This window comes from Saccostrea echinata, unplaced genomic scaffold (assembly GCF_033153115.1).
Source record: "Saccostrea echinata isolate AGI-Se365-2 ecotype Australia unplaced genomic scaffold, CSIRO_AGI_Sech_v1 ptg000054l, whole genome shotgun sequence".
Classification (NCBI taxonomy): domain Eukaryota; kingdom Metazoa; phylum Mollusca; class Bivalvia; order Ostreida; family Ostreidae; genus Saccostrea; species Saccostrea echinata.
In genome coordinates, this window is record NW_026889803.1 from 18,818,200 (window position 1) to 18,839,101 (window position 20,902).

General features: G+C 34.0%; 1 protein-coding gene across 1 annotated transcript; it reads right to left on the minus strand.

Annotated features, from left to right (window-relative positions):
- Positions 1–646: 646 nt before the first annotated feature.
- Positions 647–20,065, minus strand: LOC133204698 (transcription factor EB-like). The gene is made up of 7 exons (XM_061340442.1): positions 19,898–20,065; positions 7,383–7,628; positions 6,710–6,808; positions 6,316–6,457; positions 5,738–5,813; positions 2,524–2,671; positions 647–1,450 (listed from the first exon to the last, which is right to left on the minus strand). Exons 1-7 carry the CDS (start codon positions 20,063–20,065, stop codon positions 647–649), a joined length of 1,683 nt encoding a protein of 560 aa, XP_061196426.1.
- Between the last annotated feature and the right edge of the window lie 837 nt (positions 20,066–20,902).

The window sequence follows — 20,902 nt, forward strand, 5'->3', positions numbered from 1 at the left end:
ACATCTGGTCATCAAGCGTATTTCGTGAGAGACAATTTTTACAATGTAGCTAGTAAATTGAACTAAAAATATTTTGTTTAAAATAGATTTATTCATTTAATTTTTATACCAAGCATAAAAAAATTAAAAAAAAAAAAGAAAAGAAAATATGATGGGATTTTGCAGTTCCGTGAAAGCAAATTAAAACATGCAACATCATATCATTTACATAATTTTCCTTTACAAAGAATTTCATTCTGGCAGTGTTAGCATAACGTATAGTAGTGCAAGAAATGAAAAAAACACCCTCTCTCTTTCTCTCCCTCTCTCTATATTGCTGTTATCAGTTTAGGCATGTACACTGGACTTCTGATTCCGTCTTCTTCCAATTATTATTAAAATGTAATATCCAGGGGGAAAAATCATTTACACAATTTTCCAGTCGATTATGGGTTCACATTGACTTGTGCCCTCACTAATAATTGCATATTCAAAACATTGATTTATTTTCGGCATCACATAAAAATGGAAAAGAAACTATTGAACGCGGCTTTCAACCAATCATTTATCCTATGATTACTACAATTAGTAAAATTTCTTTATTGCATCGTATATGAAATTTCTCTAAAATTAAAAGTTTGTGGTGAAAATCACGTTAGATATATATTCAATGTGTCCCTGAACTCTCAATAGAGTTCTCCAGGGAATGTGACTCCGAAGAAGAGGAGGCTCTGTCGCATGTTCTAAGTAGTCCTTCCAGCATGTTTGTCGTCTGTGTAAGGGGCGACAAAACAGGCGACGAGTAGTCTTCCCCTGACTGAACAGTTGAAGAAACAGAGGACACAGGGGAACATGACTGTGTCTCGTATTGAAATAAGGACACATTATCCGAGTCAAATAAATCTAGCAAGAGACTGCATTGGTTGGAATTTAATTCGGACGTTGATGAAAAATGATACTTTGAAAACCCTTCTTGTTCACTTGATAATATTTCTGTTTGAAAGGGAATCGTAAAATGCATTTCATTTTGTTCCATGTCTCCAGTGAATTCAGGAGGCTGATTTTTAGCATTGCTGTTCTCTCGATTTACGAGATAATCTTCACATTTAAGGCTTGAGTGCCTCCTTGAGGATTTCATTTCCAGCGCCAATACTCTGCTAGACGGTTCAGTGGAGATCTTGCTTTTATTGTTATTGATTGACAATTTTTTTCTGATAGAATTTTTCGAAATGTTTTCTAGAGGAGGTGCTGTCTTTTTATTATCGCTTTTACTGCCCAATTCCGTGAGTTGATCAAGTGATAAACGTGTTAATTTTTCTGGGGTCCTATATGGCTGTTGCAAGGTGTTTTTCATCATTCCTTCCACCATCGCATCAAATTCCGGATGATTTCTTTTGGCTCTTTTCTTTGTGGTCTCTTGAAAATCTTTTTCTTCGTTTAATTCTAAAAGTTTCATTCCCAATTCTAGTTTCTAAAATGGATAGGTAAAATTGTTTTAAAACTGTTTCAAAATATACTGAAAAATATGAATTTGTCATTCAATACCAGTGAATTTGTCAATCAAAACCAGTGGTCGCCCGCGTGGCGCAGTGGGTTAGAGCGTCTGCTCGAGAGTCGCAAAGTAAGGAGCTGATCCTTACGTCGCGGGTTCGAATCCACTGCGGGTCGTGGAAACCGGTCCTTCGGATGAGACCGTATTAACCGAGATCCCGTGTCGCAGTAGGTGTTGGCACGAAAGAGCTCCCTCACTGCTTAATGACCCTGAGTGCCGATTAAAGGTATAAATTTGCAGCCCTCTACCGGCAAGTGGTGGCGTCTCCATACGAGTGAAAAATTCTCGAAAGGGACGTTGAATAACATTCAAACAAACAAAGAAACAAAACCAGTGTCTTTTGCCTATGATCAGTATCAATCCTAAAACTGCAGAAGTATTATAACTAATATTCTCTCCATTTTGAAAAACATACAGAAGAGCGCGATTTCTTGCGCATTGATATCTGAATACCATATGGATATATCGAAATGAGTTTGAAGTCCCAATAAAAATTTTAAGCGTTTTGATCTCAATATCACAAATCCTCGGATACCTTAAACTTTTTTCTCTCGGCCACATTGAGTTCAATTAGTCTATACCTACGTTAATGTCTTAGGTTTGACGCGGCATAGGGAACGAGAATCGAACTCAGTACCTCCCGATCACGAAGAGAGTGCCCTACCACTAGGCTACTGCGACCGGTTAAAGAGTTCGAAATAATGAGGATGACTGTAGTTGTACCTTCATTTTGCCACAAAGTAGATATTAAGCTCTGGTTTATTATAATATATTGATGATGCATAGATCATTTACAATTTTCAGTCCTGCATTTCTAACAGAATTATGAAAATACTCAAACAATACATATGATTTTTCGAGCTGAAGTTTAGAATGTCATTGTATGACGTTGAATAGTTGACCCTTTACAACTTTTCTGGAACATTTGGCATTGCACTTAGAAATATATTTAAAAGGTTGAATTGATACCATTCATGTCTGAGAATACTTACAAATAGTTTTAACATCATTTTGTGGTACTTTGTCTCCATTGCCTTACGTTTGGATTCAAATAAAATGAGTCTAGATGTGTCTTTCTTCAATTCCCTTATATAATCAACTGATGCTTTCAGAATTGATCCTTTATGCACTTTCATTGCTCTGAAAATAAGAACAATTTTAAAGGAGAGAGCTTCAAAACATAAGAGCATAAACAATGGGCAACGCAGGAAGGAGGGATTCATCGAAAAAAAAACCAAATTTTCCCTAATCTCTGAAAATTTTCAAATTTAAAACAAATTTACAACTGAGAAGGAAGTTATCTCTAAAAATAAACTAGAAAAATGGAAAACTTTAATTTTTAATTTTAAAGTGTTGAATTTTAATTATTTTAAATAATATAATGTATGAAGTTGTGAGTCTGTACTCAAATCCGTATTTTTCTCTCATAATTATTTCTGTTACAGATATGTGGATCTGCAATTTTTTGTTTGTCATGGTAATATGTGCAGTAGAAAAATTCTCCATTCTGCTCTTTAAGATAAAAAATGATTCAATACTTGCAGACTTTTTGTCCCCCACTTTCACTGAAAGTGGGGGATATTAATTTGGGTCTGTCGGTCCGTCCGTCCGTCTGTCTGTCTGTAACACGCTCGTTTCCGCGCGATATCTCGAGAACCCTTTGAGCTTTCGCAATGAAATATTGCATAGCAACTCCCTATGGCCTAAAAAAGAGGTCAGAACCCCCCCCCCCCCGAACTGCACATGCTCTTCTTTTTTCCCTAAGCGGGGGACACAAATTCTCTGAATTAGCTTGTTATTGTTACGCTAGTTTTTTTCCGTGATTGCGTCCACGTAAATATTTGCAAAGATGCAGTAACCAATGCTTACATCAAATAACAAGATGTGTTTGTGAAACACTGATGCCCCCGTATGGCAGCTTATGGCGAAGGGTAAAGTTTCTTCAAATGCAAGTCAAAATCCAGGCCAAAAGATAAAAAATGTTAATACCCAAAGAAAGGTCCTGTCTCGAGGAATACACCTGTGAAATTTGAAAGACCTAGATACAACTGTTCAAAAGTAATGGCTAAGGTTAAAGTTATTTAAATAAAAGTCAAACGTCAAGGTCAAGGTCAAAGTGGTTGGTATCCAAAGGAAGATCTTGTCACAAGGATTACACCTGTGAAGTATGAAAGCCCTTGCACCAACCATTCAAAAGTTATGGCCAAGGTTAAAGTTTTTCAAAAGTAGGTCAAACTCCTAGGTCAAGGTCAAAGGGTCAAAGTGGTTGGTATCCAAAGGAAAGTCCTGTCACAAGGATTTCATATGTGAAGTATGAAAGCCCTAGCATCAACCATTCAAAAGTTATGGCCAAGGTTAAAGTTTTTCAAAAGTAGGTCAAACTCCTAGGTCAAGGTCAAAAGGTCAAAGTGGTGGTTGGTATCCAAAGGAAGGTCTTGTCGCAAGGATTACATATGTGAAGTATGAAAGCCCTAGCTGCAACCATTCAAAAGTTATGACCAAGGTTAAAGTTTTTCAAAAGTAGGTCAAACTCCTAGGTCAAGGTCAAAGGGTCAAAGTGGTTGATATCCAGAGGAAGGTCTTGTCACAAGGAATACACATGTGAAGTTTGAAACCCTAAGCACTAACTGTTCAAAAGTTATGGCCAAGGTTAAAGTTTTTCAAAAGTAGGTCAAACTCCAAGGTCAAAAGGTCAAAGTTGTTGGTATCCAAAGGAAGGCCTTGTCACAAAGAATACACATGTGAAGTTTGAAACCCCAAGCACCAACTGTTCAGAAGTTATGGCCAAGGTTAAAGTCTCATAAAATTTTGCAAAAGTGGGTCAAACTCCAAGGTCAAGGTCAAAAGGTCAAATTTGATGGTACCCAAAGAAAGGTCTTGTCACAAGGAATACACATGTGAAATATGAGTCATAGCTCCAACCAATCAAAAGTTATGGGCAAGGTTAAAGTTGACGACAGACAAACGGACAAACAGTCAGACAGGACAAAAACAATATACCCCCGGGATCTTTCGATCCAGGGGCATAATAAAAATGTTCCCAAATGCACTTTTCGTAGGGTTGATTTCTATATTTCTTGCGATAAACCAGGGATTTCAAAGCCAAAAAGACTGTAAATAACAAGAGTGATTCTAGGATGAAATGAAGTTAAGATGCAGCAACTAATGCATACAATTAACACACATCTATAGATGCACCAAATATTTTTTTAGTTGATAAAATTATAGTAAGCCATAAACAGATTGAAGCACATACCCAGACAAGATAATTCAACGAAATTAGATCCAATTTGTGACTTGACCTTTGTGTCCTTTCACATCAGAATCAAATGGCGTCGTGTTTTCATAATAGTATTGAAGTGAATATATGAATCTGAAAACGATTCTATATTATTTATGAATCTGTGATCTTGACCTTTGACTGGTGGACTAGCTATAGAGACTTATGGTTTAAAATTTCGTTGCAAAAGCACCTTTACAGATATCAATCGGAGACTATGTGATCCATTTCCAAACATGTACATGGATTGTAACTTTGACCTTTGGACCTTAAAATCTAAAGGGGTCGTTCTTAAGCCATAGGGATGCATAAAACAAAATTTCATTGCAAAAGCTGAAGCACTCTCAGAAATATATAGTTCTAAACGAAAGTGTTACAGAAAGACATGCTGACGGACAGATAGATAGACGGACCTTGATACCACTTTATCCCTCTACAAAGAGATGAATTTGGAGAGATTAATCTGTAATCGAGAATAAAAATGATTCCTTTCTATTTTTTAGCTAGGATATAATTATTATTAACAAGAAATTAGAAATTAATTATATTCATTTCTCTCTGCCTTCCAGGTTAACTTAACGTGGGACATTTAAACATAATAAAGATTTTTCTGTTTAAGAATGGCAATATCTTTTCCCGAAAGAATACACGAAGAAACATTTTAAAGTATTGGCATCTTTGTATGTATGTTCTTTTCTTAACTAATTTAAAGATATAATTATCTATTCCTTGAAATCCATCTATGCAATGGAAAAATACAACCGAGAAAGAATTTATCTACAAAAACTAATTTGAAAGTGGAAAACTTAGTTCGTTTAATAAATGTTAGATTTTGTAGTTGTGAAGAGCATATAATTCAGCTACAAATGTCTGATACGACTCATTACTTTGTAAAAACTGTACTGATTAAGTTTGAAAATACTCACGGATGAACTGTTGGGGGTAAAAGTGCAGCCAATTCTTGAATTCTATCATTTATTTTGTATCTTCGCCTTCGTTCGACTGGTAATAAGAATTATAATGTGGCCATTGAGTATATAAAATTATGTAGGAGAGGAAATGCTAAGAAATGAGAAGATATGGGAATTAAATTTTGTGGCTGAAGAAGTGTTTAGATGTCACACATTTAAAATTTTACATTTTGTGGGGAACATGTAATCGTGGGTCTCTTCATACCACGCAAACTAACCCTTAGCATATATACATTGTATAAATTTAAATGAAGTTCATGTATGTAAATGTTGATTAAAAGTGCAATTGCTGGAGAATTAGTTTTTTTTATTATTACCACATATTTTTATTTCATTTCTCCATTTCTTCCAAGATTACCTAAACATGAAGCCTAGTTTTGTTTTGTTTGATTGTTTGCAGCATTTTAAAAATCATTGCATACAGAAGTTTTTTTTCATCATTTGAAGGCTATTTATACTGGTGAAAACACAGTTCTTAATAATATTTCCACCAACCGTCTGATTTGCACAAGTGTGAATAATGTATAGCTTACTTATGTTATGGTTATCTTTTCTAATTCTCTCTTTCCTCCAAAATTGTTCCTCTTTCTTTGACAGAAATGTAACGGTTTGAGGATTGTCTTTCAAAAGTGATTCGTCCGTAGCTCCGAGAGAACATTTTTGATTGGCTTTGCTCTGAAATAAAAAAAGGATAAAATTATTCCCATATTCAAAACATCTTTAAACTTGCAAGGATTTTTTTCATTCTTACTATTGCATGTACAAGAGAAAAAAGAATTTATGGGTAAACCGTAAAAAAATATGCTAGTTATATGAACACTTTTAAAGAAAAGGTCCCGATCTAATCTACTTAAAAATACATCGAAAATGACAAATTTTCTTTTAATCCACATGACACTTAGAAATTTTTGTTACTATATAACGTACTATTGTACATGCCACGGCTTGTTCAATACAATGGAGATCTTCATCATATGACGAATCAGTCTGGACTGAATTCATGACATCACCGATTAGGTGGTCCACCTCAAAAGAGCAAATTATAGAGTGAAAGATTTATGTACAGTGTCAACCCGAATAAACAACGACGGCTCCGCTTGATTCTTTTGAATATCAACGCCCCATAAACTGCTGTTTTACAACTTTAATTGGTCTGCAATATTTGTTTCTAGATTTAATAATTACGAAAAGGCGGAAAACTTAATGATGCCATGCTTTAATAATTCCATATATTTATTTTAAAGAATCACAGTAACTCACAGATCATAATAAATCGTGTTCGTTGTCCTTAACATTAAATGCAATATAATACCAGCATCATATTAAAAACTGACACAATCAGAAGTTTTATCCTAAATTCATGACTTCAATTTGTGCTTAAAAAAACCCCCAAAAAACCCCTTTTTTTCATAAAAAGTAGAGGATATTCAATAACTATCCAGAAATTGGTTTAAATATATATTACTAGTCATAATTAAAATTACAAGTATTGGGATAAAGATAAAATATATACATGTATATATGCATAATTTTCAATTTGCATGCACAGCATATTGATTTATTGGTATAAATGCACAGCATATTTCAAAACCAGATTTACCTGATCAATACTATATTCTTCGTCTTCCATATCTGTATTAGTTTGATGTAGCTCCTGAGATGTTGTTTCCTGAGGGTTGTCCTCCAAGGTTTCTTTCATTGTTGTAATCACGGATTCCACATGCTCAGATAAGTCAATATAAGGTTCACATGCTTCTTCTAAAAATGTCGGGAAATTCATTGTACATGTATCTAAGTTGCTTTTATTTTCCAATGCACCAAGGGACGTTTCCTCTTCTTTTGTTTGCTACAGAGTGAATCAAGTACATTTGCAATGATTATTAATTCTACGTACATTGTACTCTTCCTATGTGCCTCTCTGCTCAAAATGGAGAATGTTGAAATATTGATGATCTAGTAATTTGGTCGCCCGCGTGGCGCAGTGTTAGGGCGTCTGCTCTAGAGTCGCGGAGTAAGGAGTAATCCTTACGTCGCTGGTTCGAATCCCACTATGGGACGTGGAGACCGGTCCTTCAGATGAGACTGTATAAACCGAGGTCCCGTGTCGCAGTAGATGCTGGCACGAAAAAGATCCCTCACTGCTCAATGGCCCTAAGTACCGAGCATAGGTCAAAATTAGCAGCTCTCCGTCGGCAAGTGGTGGTGTCTCCATATGAGTGAAAAATTCTCGAGGGGGACATTAAACAACATACAAACAAAAACTCAGCATTTTGCTGCATAAATATAAAATGGTCTACCAATTTTTACAATTCAGTTTTGAAGTTAAAAAGCAATCGGATTGATTCGGCAAGTAATACGCAGTATTCTACGTCACTTGGTAAGTTTTTTGGTCCAAATTTGTTAGGCAAGTTTAATTACCCCTTGGTGAAACTACTTTTCTTTTCACCTTTGTGTCTGTTTGTCCTTTTATCTTTCAGTCAGTCTGTCCTACTTGGATTTCCTGATTTTTCAAGACGCTGTGAATTATTGAGCTGCTTTTTCGTTCCGCCATTTGTATTTCTGAGTTAATTCAGAATGCTTGTTTAACTTTAACATTATGTCTTATAGATTTTCTCTAAAGAAAAAGAATGGAGCAATAGACCTGACAACCACAACGAAGTATAGTTAAACGAGAGAGAAGGAGAAGCGTGCAAAGTAGCCGACAGAAATTAATGCTGCACTCTGACATAGGAAACGTGGGTCTAAAAACTTTGCGGCTGTGATTCATTTGTCTAAGAGTTCAGTTTCTCTGGAAATTGCCCCTTTAATTTATCTAAGCAGGCAACAAAATCAAATTTGAAATAACTCTACTACATATGTATAATATTTCATTATTCCATTTAATTCTCCTTTAAGACATTAACAATATTTCATTTATACAGTTAGAAGATAACTAATTTTGGTACTAAACAAACCAACATTTTGCTAAAATTAAAAATATTTAAGGTTTTAATCAGACATATTTTCGACAATTCCTTTTCTGACACCATGTGTTCGATTTCGAAATGTTCTACTAAAAAAATTTAACCTGTGATATTTTGATAACAAATATTTTGTTTTTTAGCAACATTACTGAGCAGAGTTTTTATGCTGAAAATTGGAGAAACATTGACTTATAAAACTTCAAACTTCTATGAAATTGAATGTACTCTTTGCGGACAAATTTTTATTATATAATCAAATGGTTCATTCAAAAAGAGAATGTCGGGTCACAGGTTTGAAATCGAAAAAGGTAGTGACCAACAACGTCTTTCAAAATTTCAATTTGCCTGATCATTATATTCTTTAAATGCGAGATAGAATTTTGAGAAAAAAAAATCATCCACGTCGCTGGTTCGAATCCCACTATGGGACGTGGAGACCGGTTCTTCGGATGAGACCATATAAACCGAGGCCCCGTGTCGCAGTAGATACTGGCACGAAAAAGATCCCTCACTGCTCAATGGCCCCGAGTGCTGAATATAGGTCAAAATTTTCAGCTCTCCACCGGCAAGTGGTGGCGTCTCCATATGAGTAAAAAATTCTCGAGAGGGACGTTAAACAACAAACAAACAAACAGAAACTCCTTTCTGTAGACAGCGAAAAGAAATCCGGATCAGAAAGCTAGGAAGGCATTTCCGTATGGTTGCAATGACCACATTAATAATGTATTGAATCTTTCAAGCCCACGATGTGCCGATTTGAATGTGATGGGACTTTATAACACGCCTAGGAGTAGTCATGGACAAAAATCATACAAAAGACGTAATCTATATGTTTCTTTTGATTTACTTTTACCTTACGTCAATAAACAACTGGTTCTTGATCATATGCTCACTAAACTATCCTTGAAATCTTTGAATGGACGTTTTGAAGAAGCTAAAGCAAGTCCATAATTGTATTCGTCAACAGCAGAATACAAGCTAGTGTTTGTGATTATGGACGTTGCCAAGCACAGGTTCTTTAAACCACCACATGCGCCAAAAGATAATAATTCTGATTCAACCCATCGATTCCTTATATTTAAAGCTGAACACGATTCGTAAAAGGAATTTGTCCGCTATATTCGATTATTTGCTCGCTATATCTGAGGGCCCCTATAGAAGCCGCTCACTTGGTCACTGTTCAGTGTAATCATTTGTCAACGGTCTACACTGACGCATGCAACACAGCACTCGGTAGCGAAAAAAAATAACTATGTACTTCTTCTACAGCTGGAGAGAAGGAAACCAAAGAAACTGACAACAGTTGCACAGGTCAGTGCAGTATACAAACAAACGCAAATTCACGTAACTGCAATAAAATAAATAAGCAAAGGCTATGCAAGATAACCAGCACGAACACGTGTCACCATTCCACGCCGATACCCGTGACAATAAAGCAGTCAGGTGTAACGAATGCGAAGGAGTATATCCTGGTGCTGATATCTTAGATAGTATAATCGAATATGGCGTATGCCTATTAACGAATCATGTTCAGCTTAATATGTTCAAAGAAGGGAATAGATGCTGTGAACATTAGTAACACATAAAAAAGTTCAGTCTTGCATTCCACCATACTTCAAGTTGAAGTCTACATCCAGCATTTCCAACATATATTCCTAAAGAATTGATTCCAAGCTTTTCAACTGTAAACAAACCCTACAGTGCCTTGATATTGAACATATGTAACAAAATTCTCTTAAATGTTCTTCTTTTTTCAACTGCAGTTTCAATGGACATGTCATTACCGGTGATGTTAATATAATCGAAAATGACGTTATAAGGTCCCAAATACAGGGAGCCCCGATCTTTCAATTGACGACGGAACTTCATTTCCATTATGAATTCTGTCGAAGATTATACCAGACGTTGGACTTAATATGAAGAAGACCCGAATACATGGTCAGAATGGATTAAGTGTTTTATAAATATATCAGAGAATAGTACTAGAAAGTAAAAAGGCAATAAGCGAACCATTTATCCTTTCGTTTTCACTAAAGAATTGTATGAAAATTAGAAAGATTTTATGAACAATATTTTATTGTTTCTGCAGGCAAGGCTTGGAACAATATCGTCTGTATTCATAAGGGTCATTATAATCATATTTAAGAACTTAGTTTTCATTCTACATCTGGAAACCTATCACAGTTCACTTTCTAAGGATGAAATTCTTAAAATCACATTTCATTCTTTAATACTTTAACATTTCAGTCAACCAAGGTAAGTTCAAACTACCTTACTTAAGGACACTGGCAAGGTTCCTGGTTATCGCATAGAATTTTTCAAGAACTCTTGAATAGGTTTAATTGTACTAAACAGGCTATATTCTGGGTCGCTTAACCTACCAAGCCAACCTTCTTTTTAGATTTTGTCAAATGAGTGTTTTTACAATTGTCAATGCATTTCCTATGTAATTTTTCACCATAATATATCTCAAAATCCCACATATTTTATATAGTTTTGGTATTGTATACATTATTGTATCTTTTTTTCCTATGACTTCTAGATATTTTGGCTGAAAATGTATATATAGAAACAAGACATGGACATACCGTCACCGATCTTAATTTGAGTTACTTCCCTTAACACTATAATTATATTATTCATTATGGTCAATAGACTGGTTGATTGTTTCTACATTGTGTCATGTAATTGACTGAATTGGTTGAAACACATTTCATAGAAATATTGGCATGGATTTATTTTTAATTTTTATTCGTAGTTACTAAATGCTGTTTCCTTTACTCGACCTAAGAACTGTTCTCAGTCGGTCTACCTCTCAGCATAATTATATCACATCTTTGCCTTTCCCAGCATACTGAGCATAACTATGGTAAAAAACGGCCTGTTGGCTCTTTGTCCCTGAATACATTGTACAACAAAGCCATCACTACTCTTCTTTCTTGCTGTATAGATGATTCTACCCGTAGAAAGAAGTACACTCGCTTTTGTTTACCTCTGTAACAATCGCTTTATTGGTTTTCACCGCTTAGAGAATTCTACATGGGAGATCACTGTAAATCTTGAGCTCAATCACTATTTTATAAGTAAAAAAACCCATGTATTAAACTTTTTTCTCCGGAAAACCCTGACTTGCCAATGTCCTTAAACATGATTCCTATACATGTACTTCATAAAAATCCTCACAAAGATACATTTCCGGGTCCAGCAAGTGCTCTATCAAGCCCTCTTACTTTTCACAAAAATAGTATCTGCTTCAAAGGAGAAACTTCCAGACTTACTGTACTACATCATATTCTATAAGTGGCGGAAATGAGATGTGGATTCTCAAAAACTCCAATTAACTTTTACAAAATTAAATAAATCACCAAATTTTTTCAAGAGTCAGTAACATCAAAACGTACGACTTTTCAACACTTTATACAACAATTAAAAACAAGAATTTATCAATCGATTAATTCTGTGTATCGGTTTTTGATTTCGATGAACGGTCTTGCCATGGTTACTAAAACTAGAAATTTCCTTGAAATACTGTCAAAATGACTACTTCTCCTACAGTTTTGGTCTGATTTTAGTATAACTTGACACACAAGTAGACTACACTAAGATACATAATTCTCTATACCAGTTTTGGATTTCGATGAGCGGTTTTGCCATGGTTACTAAAAATAGAAATATTTTGAAAAACTTTCAAAATGTCCTCTTCCTACATGTTTTGTCTGATTTCAGTATAACTTAGCATACAAGTAGACTACACTAAGATACATAATTGTCATTATTGCTTTTTGATTTTGTTGACTGATGTTGCCATGGTTACTTAAATCGATATTTCTGTAAAATTATTTTAAAAGACTACTCCTCCTACAGTTTTATTCTGATTGCAATGAATCTTGCCACAAAAACAGACTAAACCAAGGATCATTCTTCCATTTATTGCTGTTGCAAAGTTTCAAGTCCAAGTGCTACTTTTATCTTCCAGTATAAGTACCAGTAGAGCTTCAGTCTCATCAGAGACTTCTGGTCTATTTAAAAATATTTACTTTCATTCATATCCCAGTGAACTCGAAATAAAAGATGCTACAAAGTTTGCCACTGACATCTCTTTCATATTTGGATGTTTAACTGAATATGGATAAGGGCTAACTAACAACTAAATTGTATGACAAACGAGATGACCTCAGCTTTTCCATTGTCAACTTTCGTTATTTATGTTGTAATATTCCGTTATAACCTGCATATGATGTTAATTTCTCCCAGCTTATTCGATACTCAACAGAATGCTCCAAGTACGATCAATTTTTAAACAGAGGCAGACTTGGACGTTTAATGTAAGCATTTCGTAAATTCTATGGTCGTTATACATGTAATATCTTGTTAGCAAATATAACCCATCATATTTTGGCTGATGTGTTTCATACCAATTATTATACCTTTGTTTTTGTACTAAATTTGATACGCAATTTTCCTTCTATCCGATCAATACATAGGGCTAACGACGGTTGTGACCGGTCGACAGGAGATGCTTGCTCTTCTAGTACTCCAGCATGCTAGAGGTTCACGGCGAGATACTTTTGACTTGGCGCCGCGTAACCTCTAGCATCCATTGTAAAAATTCTCGCCGCTGAAATCCCAAGTGGAAATAAATTGTTTAATTAAAATTCAGGCTTTAAACATTAAAGAATGACACGAAGCAATAAAATATTCACTATTTGCGATAAAACTTACACATAAAACAATGTTAATCTCTCTTATTAGCGATAAATCCATTATTCTTAAAATCGAAGCAGAAATGAAAACAAGTCGTCTGTTTGAAATTCGGGAATGGAATGCAGAATAACTGACGAAACGAAACTAGTTTTCCGCACTGAAATCAGTGAAATTTTCGTTTTCTGACTAGCAATCCGCAAAATTAGCATGAAGTCAAATCGAAAGTATTTCTGGTGACAAATTGAAATAATGATGATTTTGATTAATGAACAATGGTGCATACTGAATAAAGTGGATTTTAGGATTTCTTGTGACTTTTATACCCCATGCAACACGTAGGTACCTGAGAATACTTGTTTACAGTTTATTTCACGCATAATATGTTCCGCCCAAAATCTCAGGCGGAACGAGCTCGTTAGAAAATGGCCTTCGGATGTAAGAGTCCGAGGTATATAAGGAGCGTAGGGACGCTAACCGAGGCTCTTACTTGTAGGAGTAGCTCTTCTAGGTACCTGATCCCAGCTCTGGAATTTCCGGGGGTCCGTTTGTTATGCCCTGTTCACAGATTTGTATTGTATGTATATTTTTAAGATATCGATCATAGTTCGATATATTTACCTTCATTCATTATTCATATTTATAGCTATTCGTGATCTAAGTTTTGGATTTTTTGCTGAGTTCAAAAAAACTACACTATATAAGTAAAGCAAGAAAACTCTAGAAAAATACTGACTGATGTAAACAAAACAAATTTAAAATTTATACATTGCAAGAAACATTTTCACTTTTACCTTTGAAAGAAACTATTGTCATTACATTTTCAAATCAATTTAAACAAGTCTTCAACATCACTTAAGGAACTGTCAAAACTGTTGACTATGAAAATGAACACAATAGAGATAATGAGAATTCACATCTTACATATAATTGTATAAAACTGGTCTTTATATATATATATATATATATATATATATATATATATATAAATATAAATTATATATATATATATATATATATATATATATATATATATATATATATATATATATATTAAATTTCTTTTGTCGTTTTTAAATTGAGTACAAAGTATTTAAAAAATATATATAGAACAAGATGTGTTTGTGAAACACTGATGCCTCCGTATGGCAACTTAAAGCAAAGGTTAAACTTTCTCACGTGGAAATCAAATACACTGGTACCCAAAGTAAGGTCTTGTCTCTAGAAATATACCTGTGAAATTTGAAAGCCCTAGCTGCAACCATTGAATAGATTTGGAAAAGGTTCAAGTTTTACAAAAGTAAGCTAAACATCAAGGTCAAGTGGTCAAAATTAATGGTGCCAAAGAAAAAGCCTTCTCACAAGAAATACACATTTGAAATACATGTATGAAAGCCGTAGCACCAATGGTTCAAAAGTTATGGCAAAGGTTAAAGTTTTTCAAAAGAAGATAAAAATCCATGGTCAAGGTCAATGGATTATAATTGTTGATATCCAAAGGAAGGTATTGTTAAAAGGAATAACGTTAAATAGGAAAGCGCTAGTACCTACTACTCAAAAGTTATATCCAAGGTTAAAGTTTTCCAAAAGTATGTCAAACTCCAAGGTCAAAGGGTCAAAGTTGTTGGTGTCCAAAGGAAGGTCTTGTCACAAGGATGACATTTGTGAAGTATGAAAGCTCTAGCACCAACTGTTCAAAGGTTATGGCCAAGGTTAAAGCTTTCCAACAGTAGGTCGAACTCCAAGGACAAGGTCAAAGGTGTTGGTATCCAAAGAAAGTTCTTGTCACAAGGATTACATATACATGTATGAAGTATGAAAGCCCTAGCACCAACTGTTCAAAAGTTATGACCAAGTTAAAGTTTTTCAAAAGTAGGTAACACTCCTAGGTCAAGGTCAAAGGGTCAAAGTTGTGGTATCCAAAGAAAGGACTTGTCACGAGTAAGACACATATGAAGTACCCGCTAGGTGTCATTTTTGCATCACTTCCGTAAATTACAGCTGGTGCACATCAACAAATTTTACCCTAAATGAGGGTGATTTAATCGAAATATTTACAAATCGGGGGCACATAAAAATTAAATGGAAATATGAAAAGGAAGAAGAAAGTGTAAAAAATTTATTGACGTATGCACATTTCATGTGTTCTTATGCTTTAGATAAATAATCAGGCGAAGTTTAAGCGAGGTGAGGCAGACAACGAGAAAAGAGTTGCAAGCCTTCTCTCTTTTTATGTATCAGTCGAAAACGATATATTTAAAAACAGCTTATAGAAACAAAAGAGTTACATTATTGATAACATATAGTGCATATTAGAATACAAAAATAGGAAAAAGGTGACTCGAACCCAGATTTAAAAAGAAAAAAAAATGGAAAAGGGGGGGGGTGTGTGTCCATACCCCAAGTGCCTTTGTAAGGATGCTGAAGATAAATCACTTTTATGCAAAATTATGTTAAAATATTTACTAATTTTCTCCCTTATTGGCATTTCCGTACGAAATTTATCTTATTTTGACACAGGTTACTGAACTTTTTAAGTATGTATAATTTACGTGGGAACAAGAGAAAATCTGAAAGAAAAAACTTGAACTGAGGACAAATGTACGAAGTACAAGGTTATATATTTTTTCCTTATTCTGTCAATAGAAACAACAGTATAAGTATCAAAACTGTTATGATTCAATGCTTTATTTTAATAAATAAGTAAGGCACTAAAATTATCTTTTAAATTGGAAGAAAGTAAAAGTCATTGTTAGGTTATGGGGGATTGTCGTTAGATTTTATTGATTTAAAACACAAGTTTGGCCCAATATGTCATAAGACTTTATACATGTAAATAATTCCATTGTTTGACTATTAAGACTTAAAGACTATTTCTTTGACATACCTTCATTAGACCAAATTCGATTATTAGATTCAAATTCGAAAACTGTTAAGACTTGTAATAACGTGGATATTAAGTACTTAAAAATAAAACTGCTCAAAAAGTCTTAACTGATCCTACATGGAAGGTCATTTTGCAATATTATTTTTAAATACATATGGTATCTAAAATATATGCAGATTTGATCATTGCAGTGTTAATAATGACGTAGAAATGGTCGTTTTTCAGAAAATTAACTTATTCCCAACATATAAATGGTCACACGCAGCGATCCAACGAATTTATACTACTATATAAATAATTAAGGACTCGATTTTTGTGCTTTAATGCCAGCAAATCGGAAGAAAACTTTTGGTTTTAATGTTGTGAACATTGAATCTATGAAGTTTTCAAACCGGAACTTATTTTTTTTCTCTATTAGGGTTAATCAATTAAAAAACTTTTAAAAATCCGAAATACATATCTATTTTAATTTTGCAATCTCTTCCGCTTTTAGACACCAATTATGACCAAAAACAACGAAGTTGGACCAACGGGGTGGGGGTGTCTCCTCATAAACAATCCGCTCTCTTACATGCATGTATGATCTTACCAAGTGAAGAAGGGCTTCGTGATTTTTTTTTTTTGGGGGGGGGGGGGGAGGGGGGGTTACTTTAATAAAGAATTTAAAAACTTTTGGAGAGGGGGTGAAGAGTGCTTTAACTAAACATGCAGCATTCAAAAGGCATTGTTAATGCGCACATGTTGAAAGATGGAGCTACAGGTTCTTGAAAAAAAAAAGAAGAATTTTCACCAAATTTCATTTACCCTTCAAATTTGTCACTTGCGGCATCCAAAACATAACTGCAACGTCTACGTTTGATATTTCGTGGAAGAACTTATTTTTACTTATCTGGAAATTTGACCATAATGACTGATAGTTTGCATCGTTAATTTCATTGCATGCTTGGTCGGCATCTGAATAAAATCTTCATAGGAAGAAAACCTATTTCAGGATATGAAATTGATCAGTCATCCAGAAATTAAAATATATGTCACGCGCCAAAATATGGCTGAAATATTGCCGACTGGGCGGTTAAGCAATAATCAATCAATATGTTACTTGTGTAACTCTAGTAAAATAAAGAACTAATTGAAATGAATAATTAAATCACAAGGGTTAAAAAGGAATCAATGGCAAATTAGAAAGTACTTTCAAGTACGGTAACCTTTTGAGGCATAAATATCATACCTTTCTGCACGTCCGTCTGGAATTGACGGTCATGCACTCGAAACGTTTTTTCCTACTACTAAAAATAAAGCAGGTGTGCCAATGATAAAATTTTAACCTTCAAAAATTCCAAAACTGTTGTACATCTCCATGACATAACCTTACACTTGAAATTAAATAGGTCTTGTGACAGAAATTCGTTTGAACATATGGACAAGCCACGTTGGTTTACTAAAAGTACATATGTAAGTTGAACAACGTGAGGTCCACTCCTCCCTTTTTAAAATGTACGGCAAAATCTTTGCTTATTGGTCAGCAATGATTGATTGATTTATTGTATGTTGTTTAACGTCCCTCTCGAGAATTTTTCACTCATATGGAGACGCGACCACTTGCCGGTTGAGAGCTGCAAACTTTGTCCTATACTCGGCACTTGCGGCCATTGAGCAGTGAGGGATCTTTTTCGTGCCAGCACCTACTGCGACACGGGACTTCGGTTTATACGGTCTCATCCGAAGGACCGGTCTCCACGTCCCACAGTGGGATTGGTCAGCAATGAAGCACAGAAATGTGTATTTTGTTGTTGCATTTTTGACTCCAACTGCGCTAAAAAAATATCTACCTATAAAAAAGTCCTTTACGTACGGACGTTCCAGCTCGGTAACAATCATGTAATTATTCCTCATTACGCAGGTTCTACCGTTAAATTTGCAACACTTACAGCAAGTGGACAGAATATTTAAGAGATAAGCTGTTAAGATGTCACTTTCATTACTGGATCTTGTTGACGTTTTCAAATTCACATTCCTGAAGTCAATATTAATGCTTCAAAATAATCATTTTAGGGACCGAAACGACAGGAATACCTGTCAAAAGGGTAGATTTGGGGAATAAACTATTTGGAACTATAATGTTATTAAATAACATATTTGTTATTTGCAGCTATCTTTCAAAACAGAACTTATGTGCAGATGAAGTCCCAATCGACTATCTATTCCTTTGACATATTGGTTTTGTTCATTGAAATACTATAGATCGAGATAGATAACTGGTGTTTATGAGTGATACGAGGTCTCGGTATTGTTATATATAATATATACTAATGAAAATATACGCGAGAATAAAGTTTTCGCGAGCAGACCCTCTCGCGCAATTACGCGAAAATAAAGGTCTTGTATATAAAAACCGATTTACAGTAATAAAAAAGATTTGGGTATTATTTTCCTATTTTTCCCCCCAAAAGGATGTATTTTTGATTCTACGGTATTACATGTACTTATTTTTAAATACTAAATATAGCTCCTTCGACAGTTTTTTCCCAGTTCTAATAGAACTTTGCAGATTCTATTAGATTAGATGTAGATTCAATTCAGAAACAAGTGTTCAGCATTTGAATTATAGTTTTACCCCTTTTCTTTCTCTAGAACTTACATGTACTTTGATAAACATCTCATTCATGAATGGAAAAAAGTTATAGGCATATTTTCTTCACACCATTTAAAATCTTAAAAATTAACAAAAATTAAAAATTAGAACTAGTATAAATACTTGCAATAATTTTAACACGGCTTTGAGTTTATTATATATATGTTATTACTTAACCACAGTAGCCGCCAGGCATTGGAATGATCCAAATTAAAAAAAAAAAATTATCAAAGTTATTCACCGTAAAATCTTCTTATTTTTACTTTGACGCCAAAATAAATCTTTATGGGTTTTTTTCTTCTTTTAACTGGGTCCATGATAAAGATAATTATTGTCATATTCGTTTTAAATTTCTGCACATCAATGAAAGTACATATGTACTTTTGCAATGCAATTTAAAGTAAACATCAAAATTTTATAGTTGAAAGATAAATACTGTTAGGTATTATTTAATTGCAACCAGTTGTAGATTTTTTTTTAAGGGGAACCAGACGTATGCATTTTTTTAAAACAGAATCCACAAATCACTGATTGCCGAGTATCTTACATAGAAAAAGATCATCAGTACAATTGTGAACCTGATAAAAATAATTATATACATGTAATCAAAATTCGTGCTTAGGATTTTGCACAGGTGAATGTGGATATCAATTTTATAATTAAGGCGTATTCAAATATATATGACTTGTTAAATTATTTAAAAAAAAACATTAACATGTAATAAAAAATATAAAAACAAGACAAGTGAAATAATTGTACAGTGAATTTTATTAACTTCCTTGCTATATTATTAACCAAATACCTGAAAATCCCAGTGGTCATTTAAAATAACTATTTTCTTATCTTAAATTCAAAGAAAAATGCATTAAAAAAAAAAAAAGTTTAATTTTTAAAGCAATATAAAATATTTTTATTGGAAGGTAAAGACATACCTTTTTGGGAAAACCTGAAAAAATATGCTGCTCTGAATTGTTGGTATTCTTTTCATAAGTATCGTCCATCTCTATAATTTCACATTCTTTTCTGTATTTCTGGTTCAATTGTTTTAACTGTTCCCGAATTTCCTTTAATGTCTTGCTTGGTTGAAACATTGAGGCCATTGCCTATTGATTTTCTTGGCATTCTCTGCCACTGACTATTTCACGATTTTTTTTTCTAGGCGCACCAATTGAGACGGATAATGCTATTTAATAATAAGCATTCCCTAATACAGTCAGCGAATCACAAAGAAGTGTGTTCAGAAAGTAAAAAAATTTGTAGGAGACTAAAAAACCGATATTATTGACACTAGGCCCCGCCCATATATTTTCATATTCATGATTGCTATATTATATCCCTTTCAATATCACTTGATGCGTCTCTGTCTGCCTGTATGTTAAAATCAAGGCTTCTGTTGTTAATTTGCTTAGTATGTTTTTTTTTTTTAAATAATTAAACATAATGGACATAAATTGAAGAAATGTTATAATAACCTTTCTCTAATAGTTGTTATATCACTTTATTGGTATTTATCCAAGTTCTTGAATTAATGGGTGTCGTTTTTCAGCATCTGTAGGTTCGCCAAGAAGAATGTGTTCATTAGAAATTTTAACATTTTTTTCGTATTAGTTTGAATCACTTTGACACGTGCGGTGTGATTTGATGACTTATTCTCTTTCTTTCGGCAATTTTTTTTTTAATTTAGTGCCAAGAGGTTATGAAATGTAAGTCATTTACCTCGTCCATTCATGACCTCCATAATTGAAAAAAAAAACAACATTGCTAACATTTTCACACAGTCATTGAGGTAAAATTCTTTATATTTAAAAAATTATGTCATATTACATAACTTAGACACGATTCAATTAATAATCCAGAAATAAACGGACCAAAATCATCTTGGCAATAAGCTAAGTTGAAGATGCCCTTGGGCCACATCGCTCGCCTAAGTTTCTATT